We start from the raw sequence: 16,965 nt of genomic DNA, 5'->3' as shown, positions 1-16,965 counted from the left end.
CAAGGCTGGCTCCCTCGCTGCTTGACATGCTGATGGGTGGGTGGGTGAGTGTGGAGGGTGGGGGTGTGGGGGTGATCGGCGCGAGGCCGGCGCGATGGCTCTCTGTGAGCGGACGGGTGGGCTACTGTTGGCTATAATAGGCTATAATAGGCTATAATAGGCTATGTATAATGTGTGACATCATAGGTCACTAGAAAAGCAGGGAAAGGCGCACTATGTATGCAATGAGGGCAGCCCCGGCTCGGGGCCGTTGAGAAAGCAGTGGGCGGGAGGGGGGAGGCCCCGGTGTGGGCGGGCCCCATCGAGGGGGGATGGGGCGCGCAAGCGGCCAGATGGGGCGGGGCGCGGGCGGCAGTGGAGTCCTGCGGCTGGGTGGGATATAGGGCAATGAGCGTTGAGCAGTGTGCGATGAGCAATGAGCAATGAGCAGTGAGCAGCCCCTCCCTAAACAAAGTGAAGCGCAGGACGGGGTCCGGTGGATGGGAGGCAAGGAAACGCGGGGGGTTGCCACGTGCGCTACCGCCGCCGCCGCAGGCAGCACCCCTGCGGCGGCGGCAGCGGCAGCAAGCCGTGGACCCAAACGCCGTGCCGCCGCCGCCGCAGGCAGCACCCCTGCGACGGCGGCGGCAGCAAGCCGTGGACCGAAACGCCGTGCCGCCGAGTCCCGTGGCTGTGACCGTGGGCTTCTGGCAGGAAACTACGGCCGCAACTCGCCATCCCCTGCAAGAGTGGCTTGCTCCCCAGAGGCGAGAGAGGCCAGTATGCTACAGCTCGAACTGAAGGCAGGATTTGCCTCATACCAGCTACAGAAACAACGTGCCGGAAGGAGGCAAGAAAAGAACAGCCAGAGAGAAAGAGAAGCGAAGTGCGTCTTACGAGAGAGGCTGTGCCGGTCAACCAGCAAGCTCCTAACCTCTATTTTGGGGGCGGCCGTGGCGGCCGGGGCCGTGGGGGACGCGGACGCGGTGGAGGCCTGGGTCTTGGTGGGCGTGGGGAGGTAGGCCATGCAGTGACTGGGCCTGTACACTGCAGCGCAACAGCACATTGGAGCTGTCAGAAGCGATTGTCCCTGCTTGGCGCACGTTTCTGCTGCCTTCGAGAATGAGTGGCAGCCGGTTGCCTCACCGTCTTCTTGACTGTATCATAGGTGCGTGTCTCTGGGTAGCAGGCCGTGCACTGCCCAGTGCTAGAAAACGCGGCATAGCTGACCGGCTCAGCGCCAATCCAAGCCAATTCCTTCGGGAACGCCTAATAGAATCGCCAAGGCTTCGGCACAGGCCTCCCCGGGACCCATTCACTACTAGTGGGGGGTACTGCACTTGGCGCGTCGGGCAGATCAAATAATGGTCTAAAGCTAGACGTTAAAACCGGGAAGTGAAGCTTGTGGAGGCTCTTCCCCACCTTTACCTTTACCTTTTTTAGAGCACTTGGAGCAGCCGTCATTGCGTGTCATGTTCTGGCAGGCTGTGCGGAACACATTCTCTCGGTAGCTATAGCACTTGCCAGTGTCCCAGTTGCACCACTTGAAGTTGCCTTGAGGGTAGTAGTGGCAGATGGTGTAGCTGCTGCCGTCTCTGCATGAGGTGGTGCCGCAGCCCATGCTCCGCGTGTCCGCCCACACCACTGCACACAAGGAAGTGGATGCCGCTGAGGTGTGCATTACGCCGGCAGCTAGACAGCAATCAGAAAGCGTATACTCAGCATGCACTTGTGTCGCGGTTCCCAGGGAGGGGCTCACCCTGGGTGAAATGCAAGACCATGATGAGGCGGGGGTTGATCTTCTCCCCCGGCTTCAGCCAGTTGTAGTTCTGACCGTAGGGAGGGGTTGGCGGACAAGCGGCAGTGGCAAACAAACAGGAGTGACGCCAGTGTTTGCACATGCGCATGGAAGCCAATGCCAGCCACTCCACGATTGGCGCCCCACTGCTCCACTCACCCTGACTTCGTTGTACCAGTATGTCTCAGCGGCGGTGCAGTCCTGGAGGCCGCTTGGGAGCGAGCCAAACCGATAATACTGCAGCACCAGCATAGCCCACCACAGCAGGTTGATGCCTTGTTCAAGTTATGGCAGGCCTGCCGGGTGACTCCAGTGGATTATGAATGGCTGGCATTGCAAGTATGCATGCAGCACGTCAAAAAGGAAAAGCAACAGCCACGGTGCATTGGCCTGCACTTGTGCTCACCGTGTTCTCGCCGTACTGCCCATCCAAGTACTTCCCCTCTGTAGATAGCGCAGGGTCGGTACACAAGCAGTAAGTAATTCGGATCAAAGTGCACTGGGCGGGCCTCAGCATGCCGCTACCAGGTGGAGCCAGCATACGCATGCAAGCAAGGCCGAAATGGGTCGGGTGCTCACGTGAGTGCTCAATGGTGCACTGCTTTGACCACAGCTTGGCCGTCGCAGCCAGCGTGGCATTCCACCTCAGCGGCCGCGAGCTGCGCGTACAGAGGGCGCAGGATCCGCAGGAAAACATAGGCAGAAGCGGAAGCAGTGGTGCTCACATGTGCAGGCAACAGCCCTTGCAGCAGCGCTGGATATATGCATGACCTTGCAACACCAGCTGCACAGCCCTGGGGGTGCCAGCTGGGCAAGCTGGGACAGATGCGGCCAGTGACATGCACCCACCCGTGCAGCGCTCGGTGTTTATTTGTGAGCTTCAGCATGGCATCGATTTCGGCTTGCGACCCAGACACCCCGCAGCACATGCTGCAGTAAAGAGCCAGGGAGCGTGTAGTCTTAGGTCTGACGATAGAGGGGTGTGGCGCAGGTAGCTGAGCATGGTCGCAGGCAGCAGCAGAATGGACAGGCAGCGAGCCCGCACCTCAGGCGTGGCCCGCAGGCGAGTGCGGCCAGCAGAAACAGCAGCGCCGTCGCATGCCCTGCCCGCAGCATGATACAGAGCCTTCTGCACACAGGTAGATGCAGGGTGCACCAGCTACCAGGCGGTAGGAGGCTGTGAGCTGCAGGCAGCACCAGCTACCAGGCAGAACCACCAGGGCGGCAGCTCAGGGGCGGGCAGGCGGAGGTGGGCGACGCCTGAATTGCGGACCCCCCACCCTCCCTTCTGGCCTCAGCTGGTGCTCAGAAAGCAGCATCAGTGACTTGCAGGCCGCGGACCTGGGGGGCAGCGTGGCTGGGCTCGAGCTCGTGTGTGTGCTTTGCCAGGCTGATCAAGAGTCTTGTACAGTCAGGGCTTCACAAATCAGCGCGGCCGGCAAGTGCTACTCCCCAGCCATGGTGAAGGAGCTGACCCCTGTTCGTTTGTGGGCTTGTGCCCGCCGCGAGTTATACGACTCGAGAGGAGCTTAAGAGCGAGCTGCACGAACGATTTGGCCCGACCGGGCAATTTGCCCGAATGCTAAGGGGGGTCCAGGTGGCGCCCGCCGGGGCGCGGCTCTGTGCTGCGCCCCCCCGGTCAGCTGAATGCAGATGCAGGTCATCTGAGCTCCTGGTACACGCTGGAGCCTTGTGGAATGGAACCATGCATTACACAGCAGCCCTCGGAGGCGCCACAGCAGTCCAGATCTGCCCGTGCTGGTCGTGGCTCCCCTGTCGCCGGCTCAGTGCTTGCCATAAACCATGTCCTTTATTCCGGAGGGCGTGGGGGCCGTCAGCCCTTCCTTGACTATGTCCCCTGCGGCCTTCCCCATCTCCTTCACATGCTGCAGAGGGGTGGGCAAGCAGCCAGGCATCGAGCGAATAGGCGTAGGCAGGGACGCCTCAAGGGGCGGAGCTGCTGACGATCAGGACTGCTGCACCGCAGCAGTTGCCGAGCACACTCTTCGGCTGGGAGGAAGTGCTGCAGGGGCGAGCCAGCCAGCCGCCTGGGGCAACCTTGGACTTCTGCTGCCGCCCTGCCCCTGTGCCCAGCTCACCGTCACTGGATCGTTGGACATGGTGTCGGTCACGTGCTGGCTCTCCCCCTCCCTCCTGCCACCCTCGGCGCCCGCGGCCGGCGCCAGCACCGCCTCTCCCGTGGGCTTGCCCTGCTGCTGCTGCTGTTCAGCCATGGTGCTTTGAGAATGCGTGCAAAGCCTCTGGACCAGTGTAGTTACCAAAGCACCTTCGCCCTGTCAGCAGGTTCCTGGGCCAAAGCGGCGCTTCTGATGTACCGCCCCAGCCTTTCCCTTTCAGGATTTGTGATGCAACAATTCTGTTTCAAATTTCAAAGTGGCGATGGTGCTCAAACACGCACGCGGCCCTCTCACACCAGCTCCTCCACCGGCACATCCCGCTCCTGCCGGCTGGCCAGGTCCTTGACCCGCACAGTCCCGTTGGCCCACTCATCCGGCGCCACCAGCACCAGCCGGGCTGCAGGCAGGCGGGGAGGCGCAGGACAGGCTTGGAGCACAGTGTGCACACCTGCACACCTGCCGTGCGCTGCGCCTCCCCGCCCCTGCCAGCCGCCTCGCCCCACTTCCACTCCACCCGCCCAGGCCCGCTTCGCGCACCTGCGCTGCACCGCTCTGCCTGCTTGAAGGCCCACTTTATGCGCTTGGGCTCCAGCACCAGGTCCACGCGCCGCCCCGCTGCCCGCAGCCGCGCCGCCAGCGCCGTCGCCTCCGCCCGCAGCCCCTCCTCCTGCGCCATCACCAAGTCGTCCACCTCGTGGCGCAGCTGCGGCAGCAGGGGAGGGGGGGAGGCGCGGCAGCAGCGGGAAGGCGCATGGCTGGAAGCGGGGAAGTGACGTGGGGCGGCTGGGCGGCAGCAGGGGTGCAGATCCTTCCGATCCTCGCTCCCAGTGCTCTGGCCGGGCTGCGCAAGCGGGGTGGCATGCGCCGCGGCCCAACACCAACAGCCTCCGCCTGCTCCGCTCCAGCGCCCCGCACCTGCGGCAGCAGCTTCCTGTCCTTGAGCAGCTCCACGATGACGGCGTCGCCAAACCCAAACCCGGCGCACGGCTGGTCCTCCCCGCCAAACGTGCCCAGCAGCCGGTCGTAGCGGCCGCCGCCGCAGATCGCGCGCAGCTGGCCGGCGCGGTCAAAGCCCTCAAACACCATGCCTGCAGGGGTCGCGCGCGGGCGGGTCGGAGGAGGGGCAGCAACAGCAGCAGCCGCCGTGGCCACAGCAGCGTGGCCGGCTGGGCGACAGAGCGAATGGGGCGGACGTCTTCCTCCGCTCGCCTGCGCGAGCAAGGCCTGCTGCCAATCATGTGCTGCCAATCACGCCTGCCTCTGTAGCCCCACAGCCCGCCGCGCACCCGTGTAGTAGGCCAGGCCGCGCACCACGCTGGCATCAAACACCAGCCAGTCGGCGTAGCCGTACGCCGCCGCCAGCTCAAAGAGGCGGCGCAGGTCGGCCACTGCCACATTGTCGCCGCCCAGCAACCCCTCCAGCTCCTCCACGCTGCTCAGCGCCAGCGCCTGCGGTGCACGAGCGGGTGGGTGGATGGGGTGGGCACGTTCGGTGTGCTGGTGGGACGGGCATGTGTTGGGTGCATCAGCAAGGAAGGCCAAGCACGCAAGCAGGCTCAAGGCAGGCAGCGGCCCCAGCTCCAGGCCTGCACCAACTGACCTGCAGGATGCCGTCTATCGCGTCGGCTGCCACGCCCAGCTTGGCCAGCTCCTCGACCACCTGCAGCACAGGCAGGAGGCCGGGATGAGGGCTGAGCCAGGCTGCTGGGCCTGGCTGGCTTTTCTGCTTGTGGGCCCTGCGCCCACTCACGAGCCTGGAGCATCCCCACCTCCAAACACCGCAGGCAGGCAGCATCTTCAGCAACCCACAGCAGCAGCACGCAGCCCAGGCCGCCTCCCTGCGCCCGCCCACCTTGTCCCGCGGAATCTTCTCCATCTTGTCCACCACCACGCACACGGGCCCAAAGGAGGCCTCCGCCACGCCATACCGCTGCAGCACCGCCTGCAGCACCTTGCGGCTGCTGACCTTGAGGCCCACGTCGGCGGCGCCCAGCCCCAGGCGCTGGAAGAAAGTCACGATGGCGGCCAGCAGCTCCGCCTCCGCCTCCACGCCTGGCACAGCCGGCGGGGCGCAGAGCGGCAGGCTGTTTGTGTCGTATGAGGCGTGAGGAGTGAGGACAGCCTCTGCATGTGTCGGGTGGCCTGCCAGCAACCTGCCCAGCCACACCACACCACACCACACCTGGCACCCCGATGACGTCCATGTTCCATTGGTAGTGCTCTCGCCGCCGCCCCCGCGTGGCCCGCTCGTACCGCCAGCACTGGCCGATGGAGAACCACTTGGCGGGCAGGGCCAGGCCCTTGCCCTTCTGCAGCGCCAGGCGCGCCAGGCTGGGGGTGAGCTCGGGGCGCAGCGTCACGCGCCGCCCGCCCTTGTCCTCAAAGTTGTACAGCTGCTCCGTGATCTCCTCCCCCGCCTTGCGCACGTACAGCTCCTCTGCGGCGCGTGTGCGCGGTGGGGAGGGCAGGGGGACAGGAGCAGGGGGGAGAGGAGCAAGTGGATGATGGTGATGAGAGACGGGAGGGCAGCTGGGGCAACAGCAGCCGGGCCAAAACGCATGCACGGCCTGTTGCCTGCGCTCCCCCGGGACGCAACACCAGGCTCTCCTGCTCCGTCCCCACAGCGCAGCGCCACCCACCCGACTCCAGCACTGGGAAGTCGATCTGCTGAAAGCCGTAGAGGCGGGAGACGGCGGCAAACTCGTCAAAGAGCCAGTTCTGCAGGCGCTTGTCTTCGGGGAAGAAGTCGCGGGTGCCGCGCGGCGGGTTCAGGTCCACCATGCCGCGCCCCGCAGCATCCCCAATCTTGCCGCTGCCTGCCTTGCGCTCCTGCGTGGCCACCGCTGCCGCTGCCCCAGCGTCACTGTCCGCCGCACTCGCGGCGGCGGCCTGCGTTCGCAACCGCTGCCGCTGCTGCGCTGCCTGCGGCGGTCGCTGCTGCGGCAATTGGCCGCCTGCTGGGGCTGCTGGGGCTGCTAACGCCGCCCGAAGGGTGGGCTGGGAGGCGGTGCTGGCAGCTCGCAGCCCACTGCCCAGGGCCGCGAGGCACCTCTGTGGGCAAACCGGTCCCACTCGAGTCTGCATCGCTCTGAACACCAGCAGCCTCACCGAGGAGGCCATGCAAATGCCACAAAAGCCAGGTGCACAAGAACAAGCTCTCCTAGCGGGACGGCGAGTCCAGAAGTAGAACCTCGCACTGAAGTGAAACAACGTGGATGTGATGCTTTTGCGTTGGGCTGGCCCATTAGCATGATTGGGTGGTGAGGTACAGATGAGCTGGCGGCAGGACACTCGGCAGCAGCCGGCGCCAGGCAGCCCTTGGGAACCCATGCCTGCACTCTACCGCCCGTCCCTGCTGGGCTGGACATCCCACAGGGCAGCTGCACCGCCCAAGCGCAGCGGCCTTGCTTCAAGCTGCCTGAACCGGCCCCACCCAACCATTCGCACGCAATCTCTATGCACGCAGAGCTGCAGGCGGCGCTGGAGCAGGTGCGACAGCAGCGGCAGGGCAGCCGAACCGCCACCGCCGCCGGCATAGCGGTGACTGGCACGGGCTTCTATGGCGAGGACCGTGCCGGCATCCGCGTACTGGCGCACCTCGGCGGCATCACCTACAGTGGCGACTTGATCCATGGCACCACCACGCATCTGGTGCTTGCGCCGGGTGGCATCGCGGCAGCAGGGGCCGGTGAGCTCACCCGCAAGGTGGCCAAGGCAGCAGAGTGGGGTATCCCCTGCCTGCGCTTCGCCTGGCTGCCAGACAGCATCCTGGCCGGCCGCCTGCAGCCGACAGAGCCCTACCTGGTGCCCTCGCAGCCACATCCCCAGCAGCAGCCGGGCGCCTGGCAAGGGCGGCAGCTGCAGGAGCAGCACGCAGCAGCGGCAAACGGCGCGGCACAGCAGCGTGCCAGCTGTTGGCAGCTGCCGCGCCACCCTCGGCCCTCCAGCGTCGCCAGCAATGCTCCGGCCGCTGCCGGCGGTACAGATACGCGGCAGCAGGCCGCTGGGTGCCACAGGAGCGAGGAGGAGCCTGTGCTGGAGCCTGCCCCACAGGAGTGCAGGCAGCACCCAGCTCCACACGCCGCTCTGGCTGCCGTGGACAACCTGCTGTCCGACCAGCTGCGGCGCATGTCCATCAGCCCAGAGCCGCCAGCCGCGGCCCAGTCGCCAGCTTCGACCGCAGCGCTGCTGCCGCTGGTGCCGCGGTGGCCGGACGACAGCCCGCCGCAGCAGCGCAGCCCCTCGCACAGCCCCCAGCGCTCGCTGTCCATGCAAGGCATGGTGGGGCCGGCGGGCCAGCCAGCGGCCACAGCGGCATGCTCCCCTGGCGACGTGACCAGTGGCGGCCAGGAGGCGGAGCCGCCAGCGGGCTTCAGCCCCATGCTGCATTCGCCACCGGACGAACAGCACCGCGGGGCGGCAGGGCAGCCGCAGGGCGAGGCATCTGCCGACCCAGCTTGCGCCGCTCAGCCCTTCTCTTTCTCCTTGGCAGGCGCGCTGGGGCGCAGCCCTTCAGATGGCGCGATGGGCGGCAGCCCTATGGCAGACTCCCCCGCAGGGGCGGGGCCAGTGCCAGAGTCGCTGTCCAGCGGTGGGGACGGCAGCGCTGCGTCCGCACCTAGCTCCAGGCTGGCTGGCACTCCGGCAGATGGCGGCAGCCAGGAGCCGGAGTGCACTCTGCCGACACCCGCATGCATCGGGGATTGGAGCGACGATGGCAGCGACTACATCGGCAGCCCAGCAGCGGCGGGTGAGCCTCAAGCATCGATTTTTTATGTTGCCAATGTTACAACAATATCACAAGCACTGCCTGCCTGCCGCAGCACGAGCCACGCCCACCAGCCTCTCACACACCCTGCTTTCTTCCCTTCTCGTACGATGTCATGCGCTTGCCAGCTGCGCCTGCTGGCATGCCTGCAGGTGGCGAGCAGGGCGAGGATGGGACCAGCCAGACGCCGCCTGCCATTCGCCGCGTGCTGGAGGGAGGGTTGAGCCCCACCCAAATTGAGCCGCGGCCCGACCAGCAGCAGCAGCAGCAGCACGCTCAGCGGCAGCGGGCAGAGGCAGGGGCAGAGGCCATGCAGCGCACGCCCGCGGCAGTGCGGGACTGGTCTGATGATGAAACGGAGGCCTCTGAGCCGCCGGCAGCCGACTTGTTCATTTCAGACTCCGAGTCAGATGGCGGCGGTGACCTGGCGCCAGCACCGGCGCCGCAACAAAGCCAGGAGCAGGCGGCTGCCCGCTCCCTGCCGCCAAAGCAGCAACCCAGGCTGCTGCTGCAGGTCAGCAGGCCGTCTGCTGCTGGCCATGCGACAACGGGCAGCAGGTCGCCGGCAGCGGTGGCAGCCACGCACAGCAGGCAAAGCGCAGGCATGGCAGCGGCAACTCCAGCAGCATCGCTAGGCGACTGTGATGAGCCCATGTCTAGCCCTGGCGGTGACTGGGAGGCTCCGCCACCGGCCACCGGCAGCGACGACGCAGTGCAGCGCGCAGCAGCTGATGGCGGCCCCTCTCTTGGGCAGCCGCCAGCCGCAGCGCCGCCTCGGCCAGGTAGCAGCAGCTTGGTGGGCGCAGTCAACGAGCGGTTTGTCACCAGCAGGCGGCCGGTAGCGGTGGCTGGAGGCGGAGACAGGCAGCAGCAGCAGAGTGTCCGTGACTGGAGCGAGGACGATGTCAGCAGCGGCGACGACGTTCCCATGCCCAAAGGTGGGTGGAGTGCTCGACCATGGGGTGTGCACAGCGAGGGCTCCCTGTACTGCAGGCCCTCTGGAACACTGCTGGGAAACTGCTTGCCCCTGAGAGCCCTGCCCACAGACCTTCCCTCCCGCCCAGTGCCCTGCAGGCCACCACCGGCGGGGCGGCGGCGGGGTGACGGGGCTCACGCAGCTGGACCCGGCATCGATAGTTGTCGCGCGCCCCAAGCCCCCTGGCAGCGTGTGGGGGTGAGCGCCACCGAGACTGAGCATGGCTGTTGAATGTGCCCGGTGGCCTGCTTGGTTGAGGCCGGTGCCATGCACCGTCCAGCCCTGCGCTTATGAGCAACATTGCGCTTGTGGTGGTGCAGGGTTGGCGCTGCAGACGGCGGCTCTGGCGGCGTGCTGGGCATCAAGTGGCTGCAGCGCCCCTCCCGCGGCAACATGGTGCGGGCGCACCACGGCCTGGCCAACCTCAAGTCGGTGCAGTTTGCAGAGCAGGTCGGCGGTCCAGGGCTACTGGGTGGGCAGGGTGGGCAGTGCACCTGGCTCGCCTCACTTGAACACAGTCTGAACATGTTTTTCTGAGGGGATCTACGTGATCTCTAGCCTTGACCTGGCAGTGCCTGTGGGCTGCCTGCAGGTGCAAGTGGCAGCCGTCGGCGGCCTGCTGCTGAGCACCAAGGATAAGAAGACGGCGGTTAGGCTGCAGGCGGGCGGGGTGAGCCCAGAGGAGGCGGAGGATGATGACTTCATGCCAACCAGCAGCAGCGGCAGCAGGCACAGCAGCGGCAGCAGGCATAGCAGCGGCGAGGCTGGCCACCACCAGCAGCAGCAGCAGCAGGCGGACGAGCCGGTGCTTGCAGAGCCGCAGGCCTTCTACCGCCTGCCCGCCGGCACCTGGTGGCTGGAGTACTGCCGCTTCTACACTGCGGCCCAGGCAGAGGCGGCGGCGGCGGCGGAAGGGCACTCCCTGGCACTGCCACCCGGATTCGATCGCGAGTGCGAGCTGCTCAAAGCGGTGGCGCGCCAGCACGCCCCCATGGCTGACATTGCCGGTGAGCGAGGCCGCAGGCGCATACGAGGCGGCAGTGGCTCAGATGAAGAGCTGCCATGCGTGTGTGTGTGTGTTTGTGTGTGTGTGTCATGGGAGAATGCAGAACGACTGACCGGTCCTGCGCCGCTCCCTGCCTGCTCGCCTACAGGCGGGGTGCAGGTGCGGCGCGTGAAGCAGGGCAGCGCCACGCTGCGCTTCCGCGGCGGCGCCGCCGGCTCCTCCCGCTCCCACTTCTGGCGCCTGGCGCTGGACACGCAGGCATGGCGCGTGCTCACAGACCGCCCCAGCGCCGACTTTGTGGCCGTCGAGTGAGCGGCTGCCTGGCGCTGCCGTGGCGCTTGTGTGCAGCCAGGCGGCAGCAGGCTGTGACTGGCAGCGGACTGCGCAGCTGGGAGGCGTGAGCTGTCGATGTGATGTGCCTGGACAAGGCAGTTTACACTGTAAAGTGGTAAGCTGTGAGGGGGGAGCAGGGACCTGAGAAGAGCAACAAAGGACAGAGGACGGAGCGAGGGAAAAGTAGGAGGGGCAACAGAGCCTCACAGGGGCCAGGTCACGACAGGGACAAGCCTACCGTGCCGCCACCGCTGCCGCCTGCGTCCGCGGTGGCGGCAGCAGATCCTCCAGGTCAGCCAGGCCGCCGCCGCTCTTGCTGCCGCACGCGCCCCCGCCTCCTCCCGCCGCGCCGCCGTGCTCCAGCACCAGCTGGCCGCAGGCGCCACTGATGTCCTGCCCCTTCTCGGCCCGGATGGTGCAGTTGACGCCGTACTGGTAGCGCAGGATGGAGTGGAAGGCGGCGGTGGCGCCTTCCTCGGGGGCCGCAAAGCTGCAGGCGGGGCGGGGGGAGGCCGGGGAAGGCTGGAGTGCAGCGAGGAGCATATGAGCGGGGCGCGGCAGGGCACACTCCTGCGGCCTGCCTCGCAGCAGGCCTCTCCGACCATTCCCGCTGGCCCGACCGCCTGCCGCCCCCGGTGCCCGCTCCTGGCGACCAGCCCGCGCGGGCGCTCACGTGATGGAGGGGCTGAGGATGGGGTTCCAGGGGATGAGGTTGACCAGCACGTTGCGGCCCTGCAGCAGGCGGCCCAGCTGGTGGGCGTGCGCCTGGGTGCAGTTGATGTCTGGTCCCAGCATCACGTACTCCACAAACACGCGCTGCCCGGTCCTCTCCAGGTACTGGTCCACGGCCGCCATCAGCCTGCGGGGGGTGGGCGACCATGGGGAAGGGGGGCAGGGGAACGAGGGCGGGTGTGCATGGAGCGCAGAGAGAAGGTGGGGTGCAGCACGTGGGATCGGAAGGTGGAGGCCACAGATCGAGGAAGGGGTGGCGGCGACCATGTGGATCAGGCATGGGGAGGCTGGGGGGGGCCAAGCTGCCGCCTGGATGCATGCGGCAGCAGGCGCTGCTGCGCTGCCCTTGCCTGTCCAGCTTGAAGGCCTTGGCGCTCGGCACGATGGTCTGGCGCAGCTCCTGGGTGGGAGCGTGCAGGGACAGCGCCAGGCTGCAGGGAGGGGGCGCCAACAGGGCGGGCGGGGAGCGGGTGTGAGCCCCGTGCCCGGCTGCTACCACAGGTGCCCACCTCTCCAGCTCCTGCGGCAAACAAGGTACTCGCTGCGCGCGCGCCTCCCAGCAGCCCACAGCAACAATACACCTGCAACCGCGCCTCCCTCGCGCACACCACACACACACACACACACACACACACACACACACACACACACACACACGTGCACAGGCACAGGCACGCGGCCGCCCTCACCTGACCCCCGGCATGTCGTCAGCCATCTGCAGCATGCGCGGGATGACTCCCACCGTGGACACAGTCACCTTCCTGCGGCGCAGCGCAAAGCTGCTGGGGTCGGTCATCAGGCGCACCGCCGTCCGCACCGCCTCGTAGTTGTTGAGCGGCTCGCCCATGCCCTGCGCAGGGCGAGGCGGCGGCGGGCCGTGTGTGTGAACTGGGCGGGAGGGGCACAGCAGCGGGAGGGAGAACACAGCAGGGCACGGAGGGGGCCAGTCGAGCCATGGCCAGTCGAGCGGGCAGGTGGGGTTGTCCACCAGCCCCTGCCCTGACCCCGACAGGCCTCCGCTCCGCACCACCCACCAGCCCTCCCAGCCGCCCCACCCCACCATGAAGACGATGTTCTGGATGCGGCTGACGCTGCTGGCGTGCACCAGCTGCTCCACAATCTCCCCCGCAGTCAGGTCGGCAGACAGGCCCATGGTGCCTGCGCCAGGGCAGGGCAGGGCAAGAGGCCGCGCCTCAGCAGCCACGCGCCTGCCTGCAGCGCTGTGCCGGCTGCAGCTGCAGGCACGGGGGATGATGCGCCACGCGAGCTGCCCGGCCGCGGCAGCGCACCTGTTGCGCAGAAGGTGCAGCCCATGGCGCAGCCGACCTCCGAGGAGACGCACAGCGTGGTGCGCTTGCCGCCCTCCATCCTGCCGCCAAACGCGTCCCGCAGGCTGGGCAGCGCGTCGAAGAACTCATCCTCCCCCTCGTCAGAATCATCCTGGGAGGTGGCAGCTGCTGCCGCTTGGGCCGCGCCGGCGCCCGCTGCCCCGTCCTGCGCTTGCTGTCCGGTGTCCCCCTGCCGCTGCTCGCCGCCCTGCTGCGCCACCGACTGGTGTTCGTCCCCGCCAGAGTAGCGCGCTGCAGGCGGTTTGGGAGGCGGGCAGGCTAGGTCATGTGCCTGACCAGAGGGTCATTGCAGCAGAGGCATGCTAGCTCAGCCAACCTCCTGCGCCGACCTCCTGCGCCGCTCGGGCTGCTGCGCTGGCCCTGCCACCGCTGCCGCCACGCCGCCACCCACCCATCCACCCACCCACCCGTGTTGTCGTACTGCATCACCACCGCCTCAACCTGCAGCCCGTCCTGCAGCTGCACCAGCAGCTTGGTCGTCTCGCCGTCGCTGCTGCGCTGCACGGTGAGCAGGCGGGTGGTGTGCAGCACAAAGCCGGCATCCAGCGCCGCACGCGCCGCCTTTGGGAAGTCCGGCAGATCAGCCCAGCCGCCGCCCGGGTTCCTAATCATGTGGCTGCAGCAGCGCAGGAGGTGCGGGAAAGTCAGCCCCACCCGGGGGTTGGGAAGGCGGCGGCGGGCACCGGCGGCGGGCAGCGGCGGCGGGTGGCATGTGCTGCCGGCGCTGCAACCAGGCGACGCCAACTGACTTGTACAAGCGAGGAATGTGCTTGGGGTTGGCCCCAATGGCCTCGAAGGCCAGCCGCACGGCATCCACATCCCACACACTCTGTGGGCTCAGCTGCCGCTTCTTCACCATGCTGCAAGGGCCGCGCACTACCGCCTAGCACCGCTTATCAGGGCGCAGGGCTACCTACACCAGTGGCGGCTACGCTGACAGAGGCCGGCGCAGGCAAATTGCAGGCTAGTCCAATGCAGGATGCGCCAGTGAGTGAGAGGGTGGCGATAAGGCCGCACTGCATGCATTGGCTCAGCTGGCATTCAGCGGCTGGGCGGCGCCAGCGCCTCGCCCATCCGCGTTCGAGGTGCCTTTTCCCACTGGGTTCAATGATCGTAAAGTTTGGTGGGTAGCGACAGTAACAGGCATGCCAAGCTTTCACTCCGCCTTGCAACGGCTGGCAACGGCGGGCGATGGCAGGCCAAAGCGGCAGGCCACCCGCCAGTCCGGCTTGGACACTCGTCCCATCTGGCTGGCCGGAGGGATGTTCTCTGGTCATCCATGAGTTGCTGCGCTGGGAGTGACTTGTATATTGCAGGGAGGCGAAGGTCCGGGCCGCCCCGGCACCGCCGCCGCCGCCGCGGGCGCCCATCTGTCTTTCCTCGCGGGCTGCCAAATCCGCCTGTTCCGCAGGCAGGACGCTTCGATTACAGGCTGTGCAAGCCTGTTTGCTCCCGCAGCAGAGCAGAAAACGAACCGCGTTGAAGGATCAGCGGAAGCTGCACACGCGCCAGTGCACTCGACCTGCTGACACCCTGGCCCCCCCAACACGCCCATGACGACTCCCCAGGGAGGCTGGGGCACACCGCCCACGGCCCCCCCGCAACCTCCCTCAGGTGGCTGGGCTCGGGGTTGCTGCGCCTGCCTGCCCTCCCACGCGTTCTCTGATCACCCTTGGTTCGTGGGCTGAGCGCAGGGGAGGCTTCAAGCTCGGGAGGGTCGTCGCCCTACAGCAGCGCCGGCCACGCCGCCAAGTGCCCGCCAGCCCTGTACGCCGACCTGCTGCGCAGCGCCAACGGCGACCAGCAGCTGGTGGCGCTGCGGCTGGCGGAGATGGGTTTTGAGCCGGGCAGGCCCGACGAGGCGCAGCAGCAGCAGCAGCAGTCGATCAAGGCGGTGGGCGGCGGCGGCGCCGGGCTGGCCGGCTGGGGCAGCCTGGCCGCCACCCTGGGATCCAAAGACGCGCTGAAGAGCAAGCCGCCGCCGCCGCCGCCGCGCGGCGAGCGCGACCTGGACAGCCAGGCGGCGGAGGCGGGCGCGCCCAGCCACTTCTTCTGCCCCATCTCGCTGCAAATCATGCGCGACCCCGTGGTGGTGGCGGCCACCGGCCAGACGTAAGCCAGGCTGCCGCGTGTGGGGCGTGTGGGGCGTGCATGTGTGTGCGCGCGCATGTGGGCCCTCTGGGACCTGAGACCACGCAGCTGGGTGCAGCCCTGTGGTCCGTCGTGCAGCAGGTGCTGACGCGCCCCGGTGCCCACCCGCCCGCCCTCCCCGCAGGTACGACCGCCCCTGCATCGAGCGCTGGCTGGCGCAGGGCAACAGCAGCTGCCCCGCCACGGGCCAGGCGCTGCGGCCACCGGCGGCGCTCGTGCCAAACGTGGCGCTGCGCGCGTCGATTGAGGAGTGGGCGGAGAAGCACGCGCCATGGCTGCTGGTGCGCGGCCAGCGGGGCCGGCCGCTGTGAACAGGCGGCCGCAGGCGGGCGCGGCTGGGACAGCCACGCGCGGTGTGCTGCCTGCCTGGTGGCGCGCCGTGTGCTGCCTGCCTGCTGGCCTCTGTCACAGCATGCGCGGCGCCGTGCGCGCCTTCTGGTGGCCGTGTCGCCGGCTGCCTGCCTGCCTGCGCCAGCCAGCCACCCTGCCGACAGCATCCCGGCCCGTGTGCTGCGCCGCCCGCCTGGCGCAGGACCTCAACCGCCGGGTGAAGCCCATCCCCAAGGACGAGCAGTTTGCGGCGCTGCCGCCGCCAGACGCCGCACAGGGCCACGACCCAGACCTGGCCTACGCCATCCGGCTGCAGCAGGAGGAGCTGGCTCGGCTGGCCTCACGGCGAGGCGCGGCGCCGCCGCCCGGCGCCGCCGCCGCCGCCGGCGGCATGGCGGCGTTCGGCGTGGAGGCCGGCGCCGCCGCCCCGCAGGCCGCCTCCGCGCGCGGCAGCCCCAGCCGCGGCGGCGGCGGCGGCGGCGGCGGCGGCGGCGGTTCGCGGCGCCTGGGGCGTGGCGCGCCGCGCGGCCGCGCCGCCTGCCTCTCCCCCGCCACCGCGGCGCTGTTTGCTGCCACCGCCGCCTACATCGCGCTGTACGTGGTCAGCCTAGCGCTCAACGGCTGGAACATAGAGGACCTGGCGGTGAACCCGTGGGCGGGGTCCAGCCTGGCGGCGCTGATGGATGTGGGGGCGCAGGAAGCGGCGGCGGTGGCCACCGGCGGCCAGTGGTGGCGCCTCTTCACCTCCCCCTTTGTCAACGCCGGCGTCATCCAGCTGCTGCTCAACATGTCGTGCCTGTGGACGTTTGGGAGGTACCTGGAGGGGGCGATGCGCCCCCACGCAGCCCCCTGCATAGCGGCCACCTACCTGGTGGGAGGGTGGGCGGGCGCCCTGGCCTCCGCCAACCTCAACCACTACTATATCACCTGCGGCGCCTCGGCGGGCGTCTGCGCGCTGCTGGGTGAGCGAGGCGGGGCCGGGGAGGGGGCTGCGTGTCTGCAGCTTGCTTGCTGAGGGTGGGGGAGGGTGGGGGAGGGTGGGGGAGGGCGCGGCGCGCCCCCGAACGCGTGCACGCATGTTTACGGTGCCGTCCTGCACGGCATGCCGCGGGGCGTGGCCGCGGCGTGGCGCCGGCCGAGCGCCGAGCGCGTTCCTTCGCCGACTGCTCCTCTGCTCCCCTGCCCTCCCACCCCCCGCTGCTGCAGGCGCTGTGTGGGGTGACCAGCTTGTGAATGGGCGCAAGTATGTGAGGCGGGTGTGGACGGTGGCGGTGCTGGCCCTCATCACCGCCATCTTCATCACCATGAGCCTGCTGCCGCTGCTGGACCCCTGGTACCAGGCAGCCGCGCTGGTCGCAGGTGCGGGAGCCGGCGCAGGGGCTGCGTGCGTTTGGGTGTGCACAAA

The 16,965-nt window shown here is 68.0% G+C and overlaps 5 protein-coding genes across 5 annotated transcripts in view; 2 read left to right on the top strand and 3 right to left on the bottom strand.

Moving 5' to 3' along the window:
* Positions 1-516: 516 nt before the first annotated feature.
* Positions 517-2,664, bottom strand: CHLNCDRAFT_139641 (hypothetical protein; the record flags this gene model as incomplete). The annotated part of the gene is made up of 8 exons (XM_005844003.1): positions 517-543; positions 914-1,026; positions 1,414-1,623; positions 1,739-1,808; positions 1,937-2,014; positions 2,184-2,221; positions 2,357-2,436; positions 2,627-2,664. The coding sequence occupies 8 exons, from the start codon at positions 2,662-2,664 to the stop codon at positions 517-519; spliced, it is 654 nt and encodes a 217-aa protein (XP_005844065.1).
* Positions 2,665-4,205: 1,541 nt separating this feature from the next.
* On the bottom strand, positions 4,206-6,869 carry CHLNCDRAFT_56349 (hypothetical protein; the record flags this gene model as incomplete). The annotated part of the gene is made up of 8 exons (XM_005844002.1): positions 6,555-6,869; positions 6,098-6,352; positions 5,768-5,967; positions 5,516-5,575; positions 5,202-5,364; positions 4,831-5,003; positions 4,453-4,618; positions 4,206-4,312 (listed from the first exon to the last, which is right to left on the bottom strand). Exons 1-8 carry the CDS (start codon positions 6,694-6,696, stop codon positions 4,206-4,208), a joined length of 1,266 nt encoding a protein of 421 aa, XP_005844064.1. The 5' UTR covers positions 6,697-6,869.
* A 502-nt stretch (positions 6,870-7,371) lies between these two features.
* Positions 7,372-10,977, top strand: CHLNCDRAFT_139638 (hypothetical protein; the record flags this gene model as incomplete). Its single annotated transcript, XM_005844073.1, has 6 exons — positions 7,372-8,665; positions 8,836-9,621; positions 9,758-9,857; positions 9,980-10,109; positions 10,252-10,666; positions 10,814-10,977. The coding sequence occupies 6 exons, from the start codon at positions 7,372-7,374 to the stop codon at positions 10,975-10,977; spliced, it is 2,889 nt and encodes a 962-aa protein (XP_005844135.1).
* A 255-nt stretch (positions 10,978-11,232) lies between these two features.
* CHLNCDRAFT_27272 (hypothetical protein) lies at positions 11,233-13,938 on the bottom strand (the record flags this gene model as incomplete). Its single annotated transcript, XM_005844001.1, has 8 exons — positions 11,233-11,488; positions 11,672-11,835; positions 12,113-12,161; positions 12,420-12,580; positions 12,791-12,888; positions 13,020-13,099; positions 13,459-13,695; positions 13,829-13,938. The coding sequence occupies 8 exons, from the start codon at positions 13,936-13,938 to the stop codon at positions 11,233-11,235; spliced, it is 1,155 nt and encodes a 384-aa protein (XP_005844063.1).
* A 614-nt stretch (positions 13,939-14,552) lies between these two features.
* Positions 14,553-16,965, top strand: part of CHLNCDRAFT_59081 (hypothetical protein) — a 3,414-nt gene continuing 1,001 nt past the window's right edge. Inside the window, exons 1-5 of the mRNA XM_005844072.1 lie at positions 14,553-14,693; positions 14,774-15,191; positions 15,355-15,511; positions 15,763-16,522; positions 16,767-16,919. Of these exons, the coding sequence (XP_005844134.1) occupies positions 14,633-14,693; positions 14,774-15,191; positions 15,355-15,511; positions 15,763-16,522; positions 16,767-16,919 (1,549 nt within the window). The 5' untranslated portion in view covers positions 14,553-14,632. The remainder of the gene's footprint in view (positions 14,694-14,773; positions 15,192-15,354; positions 15,512-15,762; positions 16,523-16,766; positions 16,920-16,965) is intronic.

The sequence above is a fragment of the Chlorella variabilis genome (assembly GCF_000147415.1).
Source record: "Chlorella variabilis unplaced genomic scaffold CHLNCscaffold_25, whole genome shotgun sequence".
NCBI classification, from domain to species: domain Eukaryota; kingdom Viridiplantae; phylum Chlorophyta; class Trebouxiophyceae; order Chlorellales; family Chlorellaceae; genus Chlorella; species Chlorella variabilis.
Note: the sequence above shows the minus strand (reverse complement) of the source record. Positions and strands in the feature narration are given on the sequence as shown.